The 9,051-nt window shown below is 35.2% G+C and overlaps 1 protein-coding gene across 1 annotated transcript in view; it reads right to left on the bottom strand.

Annotated features, from left to right (window-relative positions):
• Positions 1-7,850, bottom strand: part of LOC126830385 (heat shock protein 75 kDa, mitochondrial) — a 23,599-nt gene extending 15,749 nt beyond the window's left edge. Inside the window, exons 1-2 of the mRNA XM_050560769.1 lie at positions 7,707-7,850; positions 4,011-4,148 (exon numbers count right to left, since the gene is read on the bottom strand). Coding sequence (XP_050416726.1) covers positions 4,011-4,148; positions 7,707-7,845 — 277 coding nt within the window. The 5' untranslated portion in view covers positions 7,846-7,850. The remainder of the gene's footprint in view (positions 1-4,010; positions 4,149-7,706) is intronic.
• Positions 7,851-9,051: the final 1,201 nt, after the last annotated feature.

Genomic DNA, 9,051 nt, shown 5'->3' with positions numbered 1-9,051 from the left:
CGCCCACATTTTTGAGAGATGGATAGAGAACAAGCTAACACGAAAGTGATTTTTCCTACAATCAAGGGCCATAATTCAGGAAATTACAATTCGATATGCGCAAATATCGAAAGGAACCGAGATCTTTGGGTTATAAACTTACATTTCAAGTTTAAACCAAATCGGATAAAAATTGTGACCTCTACAGTGTTCACAAGCTAAAAACGTGATTTTTCGTACAATCAGGGACCATAATTCAGGAAGTTACGGTCCGATATGCGCGAATATCGAAAGGAGCCGAGATCTTAGGGTGATAAACCTATATTTCAAGTTTCATTGAAATCGGATAAAAATTGTGACCTGTAGACTGTTCACAAACAATTGTGGACAGACGTCTGGACAGACGACAATATACGTCCACATGAAAATGTGGGCGTATAAAAATATGTCAACAGTAAATAATCTTGAATTCAGTGGGATAACCAGCGACCTATCAACAGATTCTAGCCAAGACTATAGGTCAATCTGGAAGGTTATATTGGTAATAGACAAAAGAATCTTAAACCGAATTATATGTCAATGTTTCAATATTCGATTCCATTCAATTCAAATGATGAATTTCTTCACCCTTTTTGGTGCATTTCAGATTTCTAGACAATATGGATCTTTCAAATCAATATATGTTCCAATGTAATTTTTTTTTTCATTGATAGTTGACTGCATATTAAGTATTCCCTTTAGGACAAGTTCAATTCAATGACCATCAGTTTCAATTACTTTTTATACACAGTGAATAACAAATACCCCACAAATTATGTGGTTATTTCGTTACATGGTTTTGTTAGAGAATTTTTTTTTACAAAAATAAATGTCTATTCTTCATTCAATTCCTAATTCGATGTGAAACGTGGAATTTTTCAGCCATGTTGGTTTCATCACATTCTTACTGCCATTACCAGTACCAAGTTAGGGCACAGCCACCTAGACTTTCATTCAAGTTAAACAAGAATCATTATTTTCAACAAGGAAGCGAAAGTAATTAATCTATCCAATATGTTCAAAATAACTGTTGATGAGCCTAACTAGTGAAACTCAAAGGATTGGCCTACTTAGAGCAAAAGCATTCCTCCCACAAGTGTCCAACAAACTTCTTGAAAACCACTGACGATTATAATGTGTACGAATCGTAATGGATCTTAAATTGTCTACATCTTAGAGATGGATTGCCAGATTTGTTTCAGATTTTATTTTGCCCACAATCTAATTTGAACATGTCCAATGTAACTCTATAGTCATATCGAAGCAACTAAAAAATAAGGAGCAAAAATCCCCTAAGCCTCTTAAACATTTGTGGGTGTTTTATTCAGTTAAATATGGTAAAATGAATGCTCTTCATTTGTGGGTGACTTATTTAGTTAGATATGGTAAAATGTATGTTATTTAGACCAATTAGTTTTTGGACACAAGTAAGTTTTTGTTACAATGTTTGAACTACAGAATATAAAGTAGATAAAATTACACCAGTAATTGTACAATTTTTGACTGCTTTTAACACCGGTTTCAAAATTTTGATTTGTTAAAAGGGAGACTTTATCCTATCAAAATGTATAAAATCTTCATTAGAGAATGTCAGGACTATCAATAAAATCGGATTGAAATAAAAACATTAAATAAAAAAAAACATCCATAGAGAAATGCAAGCAAAGAAAATTGAATATTGCTTGAAAAACACATAAAAGAAACATGCCGAGAAAAAAATGGACGCAATCAAATTTAATCCTCTTGGGTACAGGACTATTGATTCAATTCATTTCTAGCCAAGGTAATTTACCATTGGCTTTATTTTCCTCTATCTCATCAATTGAGGAAGTGCTCAGAACTTCTTCAACACGATAGCTTCATTAAGAAAATTAAAACAGCCCACATTTTCACAAAGCGTATAAAAAGATATTTCCAAAGGCAAAATTTGAAAATCTCTTAAAATGAAATCCTTAATAGTTTTATCCCTTACAAAAACATTTTGTGTAACACATGCTACTTGGATGTAATGGCTATATCAATTTTTACGCCACACCAAATATAATAAATTTGATTCTCAAGAGAATGTTATTGACAGATCAAATAAAGTTATACTCCATAGCAATAAATATCACCATTTCTTCATTCCAATGTGTCAATTTAGGCAGCAATTCATCAGTATCTAATCAGGGTGGGCTTTTTTTTTGTTGGAAACTGAAACCATGTTAGATAAATGTTTATTTCATGGGTAAGTGTTGAAATAACACTGCGAAAAATACCTCATCAAAATAACAAAAATAAAATCCACCCCTTTTAAAAAACTCTCAGCATTTTCTTGTAATATTTGAAAGAAGTTTCAAGTAGTGTTAGATCTCCTAATTAACTATCTTAAATGGACAAAATAACGAATAAAAATATTTTCACAAGTTGCCAGTTAATTTGATGTTGAATCAATAAGTGACGCAATTTGTGACTCTCGATAGAGAAATAAGATTTCTAAAGTCCATTAAATCTAATGATTATGCTTTCAACAGCCATTTAGATACACACATGTCCACTCGAATGGTGGAGAATGTTTTCACAAATATGCCATGAAGTTTTATGGAGGAGAATCATTCAATTAATCTCCTCGTTCAAACTATCTGATTCATCAAGATAAAACAACACTAAGAAACTTGTGAATTGTGGGACGATCCAATTCAGTCGAGTAATTAAAACCAAGGATAACAGAATAATAACAATATAATTGGCAAGCAGTACAAAAAAAAGATGTAATTAAAATTATTTAGTAGAGAAGATAGGAAAAATAGGTTGCCAGGCAATGAAACATACGGCCACAGCAGCTAAATCTTCCAAGCGGTCCACAAGGGTTGTCGCATATTTATTTTTTGTAGGTAATAGGGGCTTTTACAAGACAATTTCATACAAAGGCTTCACAAGGTTCTACAAACTGAAACAAGGGTCTTAACTCTGAAAGTAGTTTACAGAAATTCTTGAAATTCAATAGGCTTCTTTGTTTCACTAATTCAAATAATAGATATAAATTTTATACAGATTGCATAACTTTTGTTGTTGGAGCGTTCACAAGGTTCAACCAAGTAAAACAAGGGCCATAACTCTTGATGTAATTTAGGAAATTGCTGAAATTCACTAGGCTTCTTCATTTCACTAATTTAAATGACTCATATGAATTTCAGACAAATTTGATGTTAACCTTTGTCGTTGGAGCATTCACAAGGTTCAACATAGTGAAACAAGGGCCATAACTCTAGATGTAATAAATGGAAATTGCTGAAATTCACAAGGCTTCTTGATTTCACTAATTTAAATGATGCATATAAATTTCATACAGATTGTTGGAGCGTTCACAAGTTTCAACAAAGAGAAACAAGGGCCATAACTCTAAGACGTAATTAACGGAATTTCATACAGATCGGATGATAACTTTTGTCATTAGAGCTTTCACAAGGTTCAACAAAGTGAAACAAGGGTCATAACTCCATAAGAAATTAATGGAAACTGCTGAAATTCAATAGGCTTCCTCATTTTCCAAGTTAAACAACACATATAAATTTGATACAGATCGGATGATGAATATAATCTGTAGAGTATTCACAAGAAATTGTGGACGACGGACGGGCAGAGGCAACGGCAAAATATGACCAGATTTCCATGTGGGTGTATAAAAAAGGGCACAAAATTTCGAGAAGATTAAAATGACCAGACCTCTTTGATTTGAACCAAATATAAAATTGTCAATTTCATTGGATTTTACTTGTTGATTTGTTTTCTGCAATTGAAAGTTGTACATCTATTGATAAACCAATGTTGCCAGGCAAAAAAACCTACACCCACCAGCATAGATCTTGAGGCCCTAAGCTTCAGTCTGTCAAGACAGTAAGTAAATCCGGCACTGTCAAATATCCTACATGGTATACATATTACAAATTCTCGTAGATGTGGGCTTTTAATACTTAGAGCTTTGTACAAAATAAAAACTATCAGATAGTCACCTTTAGGTCTTTCATCATCTTTAATAATAGAATGATATTCCTCTTCTGTTTCTTCTGTAGCTTGTTCATTATTACTTAATCGGCACGTTATACTAAAATCACGTTTTATCGGAACAAAACTACACTCATTTCTCCTTTCTGAAATGACAAAATATAACAGTTTTAAGAAACATGCAAAGATACAAAATATATGTTAGCTAAGTGGTATTTGATGTTCTTACAAGAGTAAGCATACTGCGATCCAAACAACACTCAATACTATTAATAGCTGACATATATCAGATGAGGGCTTATCATTGTAGACCCACCAGGAATAAAATAGTACATGACAGTTTGTAAAATCAGCAATTCCCATTGTCCTGCTTCACTTGAAATGAAATGAAATGGGGTGAAATGGGGTTTAACGTCCTACTGTTCTGCTCCAACTGGGCTTATGAAGACAGGCATACGCCATACTGTGTGCAATGGGGGAAATTTTGCCCGGTCATCTGCACTATGGCCTACTCCTGTATCGAATTCCAACTGCCAAGGGATCTGTTACGTGCATGCCAAGGTATACACGGAACCTCGTTTTTTTGTCCCATCCGAACGGCTAGACAGTTGTCTTTGTCAGGCCTCCCATCCTGCACCACTGACAAGGAGAAACCATGTTGGAAAATCCCGATGAACTTTCTCGGCCAGTGCATGGATCGAACACGCGACCTCTGAGCTAGCGAGCCAGTGTCTTACCCACTTAACCACTGTAGCTCCCCTGATTCACTTTCACAAGCGTAAGTCAGAAGGTAAATGTGGGGCCACAAAACTTAATATTAGGGTCCTTCCATATGACCCAGTGAACAAAACCTGCAAATATATAATAAAATCTGTCAAGAACTCAGACCTGTAGAGTATTCAAAAGAATTGTGGATAGACTGTGGATGCACGTAGATACCCCTAGTTCTTTTCGGAACAGTTTCTGAACAGAAGCAGTACCCTGAATGTTCTTGTCTATTCCTATTAACAAGCTATACGAAATTAATAAACAAAAGACAACAAGCTGCGCACTCAGTCGCATAATGGCAGACCAATTCAAATGTATTCCAAGTGTCAGGAAATGATTCCTTTTGGCGAAAAAAGAAGAATTACAGTGAAAAAAAGAAGAAAAAGACTCCAAAATAGCCATAGAACAGAGAAGGAGGATAGAGCGTTACTCTCATTAATTTCATATAACTTGTTAATAGGAATGGTCAGGAATGGTCAGAGGACTTCCTTCATACTTTTAGAGACCGTTCCATAGGTTTAAAATACCTCCACATATGCAACAGTCCGCATAGTTTTCATTGGATAAGAATCCTAATCTCTTAACCCTCCATGTTATGTGATAAGAGATTGAACTATAGCTCTTTCTGGAAGATACCAATGTGAATCACTTCGGCATTCTCTAAGTGAAACTGTCAATTTTTTCTTCAAAACAAGAAATAATAATTTATTATTGTTATTTATTACATTTGTGGCATACCCAACTACAATTAACCCTATAATCCTACATGACACTGGTACAAATCATCTCTTTTAAATCGAAGCGTAAACTGTCTATGCCAAACATTTTAAAACAGAAGAGGTTTACTTCTTAACATAATGAAGTTGAGGCTAAATATATGTCATGTAGATGTTGGTCAATCTAAATCTTACCGATGTGACAGTGTGAGATGGTTCCTGGTGTGTGATTACCGTTTAGCGCATGCGCAGTTGTAGGAGTCAGCTCACACCATTATCGAAACAGTGTGCATTGACTCCCTGTGATAGGATTTCCCCTTAGAGTTTCTTACGGTCAAATAGGTTTCTACACTATTGTCTACCAATATTAAATTTTACAGTATTACTATATTAGTAGAGGGTGTCGAGTTTCTATAGTTTGTTTATTTCGAAAAAAAGTAGAAATACAAATTGACTAAGGCGCAGATTCACCAATAAAGTGAGCCGTAGCAATTCGCGTTGATGGAAAATCTCTGGTAGCGTGACGTCAGAGCGATATTTTCACGCGAGCGTCTCCAGTATATATACGGTAAATTCGCTTACATTTCAATAATTTTTTAGTCTGAATCTTTGCAGATATTGAGATTGATATTACACTATTACAACACAATTGAAGCGGGCTATATTTCATGCTAAAGTCACGTGACCTGTAACCCCCAATATGAGTAATAAAACAGATAAGCTATATTGTGAAGTTGTAAAAATTTTAATAAGAAGTACAAATTAAAATAACAATGATACAGCGAAATCCCAATCATATAAAGGCCAATATTCAATGTACAAAATAGTTAATTATTAAAACATCAAAAAGTTTAACTACTAATCAATAAAACAAAAAAACAACAGCAACAAATCACGGACGATAGAACTATCAATTTCAAGCCAATCAACTTAGATCCGTTGATCGCGTAACTACTGATCACTAAAACAACAGCTAATCATGATGACAAGTATATGTTTATTAATGGCAAAACTCTAATCAAATACGTAATACTTTTTCCTGAACTGATCAGTGATCAGGAACCATCTCACACCGGAAGTAGATATAGTTTGGTTGTTAACGCCAACAATACTTTCGAACATGCGCAAGTGCCCAGGAGCAAACACACACTGGGAGTAAATTCAAACGGTAACACCAGGAAAAGATGGGCTTCTGATGTCCAATATTTAAGACAAAAATAAAATTTTAAAAATGGCACTCAAATCTCGAGCCAGAATGCTTTCGAGTGCCATTTGTAATGAAGCGACTGGATGTTCGAGGCTAATATATCCCATGGGGAGAATGCTACTCGTGTAGACTGGAATAACCAGGCACCAAAGACTGCCATTCAAATTGAACTCCTCGCATATTTCGCCGAACATAGCGAATTTGAAATTACAGTAAAAACAGAAACAACTGAATGTAAATCAGTTTATATACATTCACATTACAGTATTATATGTTTTGCAACCCATTTGTGTCCATTTCTAGGTGCCAAAGAATTAAAGAATAGCGATTTAGCTGCTTTAATAATGAAATTAAAGTAGCTAAGTCTCTAACTCAATATCATCCAAAATCTTCAACATTGAAAACACAAATTATTTGTCAATTTAAATCAACATTGATGCTGTGATCTTACCAGAAAAAGATGGGCTTCTGATATCCAATATTTAAGACAAAATAAACATTTTACCATTGGTACACAAATCGTGTACCATAATGCGTTTCAGCCCCAGTTCTAGCAAGAGACTCGAGGAACGAGGCTAGACATATTGCACCAAACCAAACGGTGTATGTAGACTGAAATAACCAGGCGCTAGAAATTTGCATTCGATTGAGACTGCTGGCTTATATGAGTTGCGACCCACTTGTGTCAATTTCTAGGTCCCAAATGTTAGCGATTTAGCTCCTTTAACTTAAGTTTGCCAGGTGAAACCAAATCGTAGTTCAACACTTTTAGCTAGGTTGTCGTACATAAGTTTTGATTTACATCAAAAACTATAGGAAATAATATAACTTCATGGCGGGTATAATGTTAAATGTGACCTTTTTAACAGTCATTTAATTTCATTTATAACAATCTTACTAGACAATAAATTTCGTTGTAAATCTCTACTTTCGTTTTGTTTTTTCTCGAAGGTTAATATCATTAACTCCGCATGCTTGTTTAAATTTGATATAATATTGCCACTATGCCATACCTATGACTACTGGTCTAGCCCATGAATGACAAGAAAGTCTGTATATCGGCACAAGAGAAGACCGCTGTCGATAATGTTGACTAAAAGCTGATAAATATCTCTTGTTGATGTGAAAACACGACCTAATGGAGGCTGCCATCTTGCTTAAAGGTCAAATAATTCATCCAATCAAATTGATCATATGCACAACATGGACTAGTCTATTTCCAGGGTAGGGACTGAACTCCATTGATGACAATAAAGAGGGTAAAATCAGCTGAGATCAGTTGTTAATCTTTTGTCTAGAAGGTATATATCTAGTGTCTGTTAAGAACCCAGGGCCCCATAACACAATTTTCAAATAATAAAAAAATACAAAAAAAAAACAACAACACTGCCTTGTCGATCTTTAAATTCTTTCAATATATCCGCTAAGATTTATAATCAAACATTATTGCACCCCCGCCCCACCCCAAAAGAATTCCCCAATACTTCAACATGTACATAGTACTTGAATTGTTATCCGATATGATATAGACCATATTCATTTTTTCCATATCTGTAGGCTAAGTACACAAGACACTAAACGGATAGGACAACATTGCAGCCAACTTGACTGCCTGGCTGTTTGCATGATATTGGAAATGTTGTCTGACCCTCCAGTTAACACAGGCACTTGTAACAAGGGGCGCCGGAACGGCGGTGCTATGGGTGAAAATGCCCCCCACCCCCCGGCCCCCATAGCTGTCCTTACTTTTTTGCTGACTGTCCTTTAAAATGTTTTTCGTACACCAGCATAGTGAGGTTGTCTGGCCATCCTTCTCGGTTCAACTCTTCACCGATTTTAACACTTGATATGTTCGAGCATTGCTTGCTTAGGTTAGGGGGAGGTCCCATCTCGTGCTCGTCTCCTCCCTCGGATGTTCCAGCGCCCCTGGTCTGCTTGTAACAAGTAAAATCTCTTTTAAATTTAAAGGGACCATCCCGATTTTAACAGAGTCTCAGAAATAAAAGTCCGTGTACGCATGAAATTTAAGGGCCAAAATATAAAGGAATGGTGTAAATTATATACCTTGTCTTAAAATTTCAGCTCAAAATATTGAGCCGTATGGATGTGAACGTCAAAACCGCTTTAAGATTTTGGGTCAATTTTTTCGTTGGGTTACCTGTTATTCTATTGCCGTTCCTTTATAGGTCTATACAGTGCATGACTGACGTGCTGTACTTGATAACGAAAGGTAAATTTCACCTACACGTTATTTTTATCCAGACACTATAACATTAATCTGATGCGAAATGTAACGCCAAAGTCTATTACGTTCATCATCATAATTGAGATAATTAAAATCTGGGACAAATAAATAAC

Source organism: Patella vulgata, chromosome 8 (genome assembly GCF_932274485.2).
Source record: "Patella vulgata chromosome 8, xgPatVulg1.2, whole genome shotgun sequence".
Classification (NCBI taxonomy): Eukaryota; Metazoa; Mollusca; class Gastropoda; family Patellidae; genus Patella; species Patella vulgata.
This window is presented reverse-complemented; position numbering and strand designations above follow the sequence as displayed.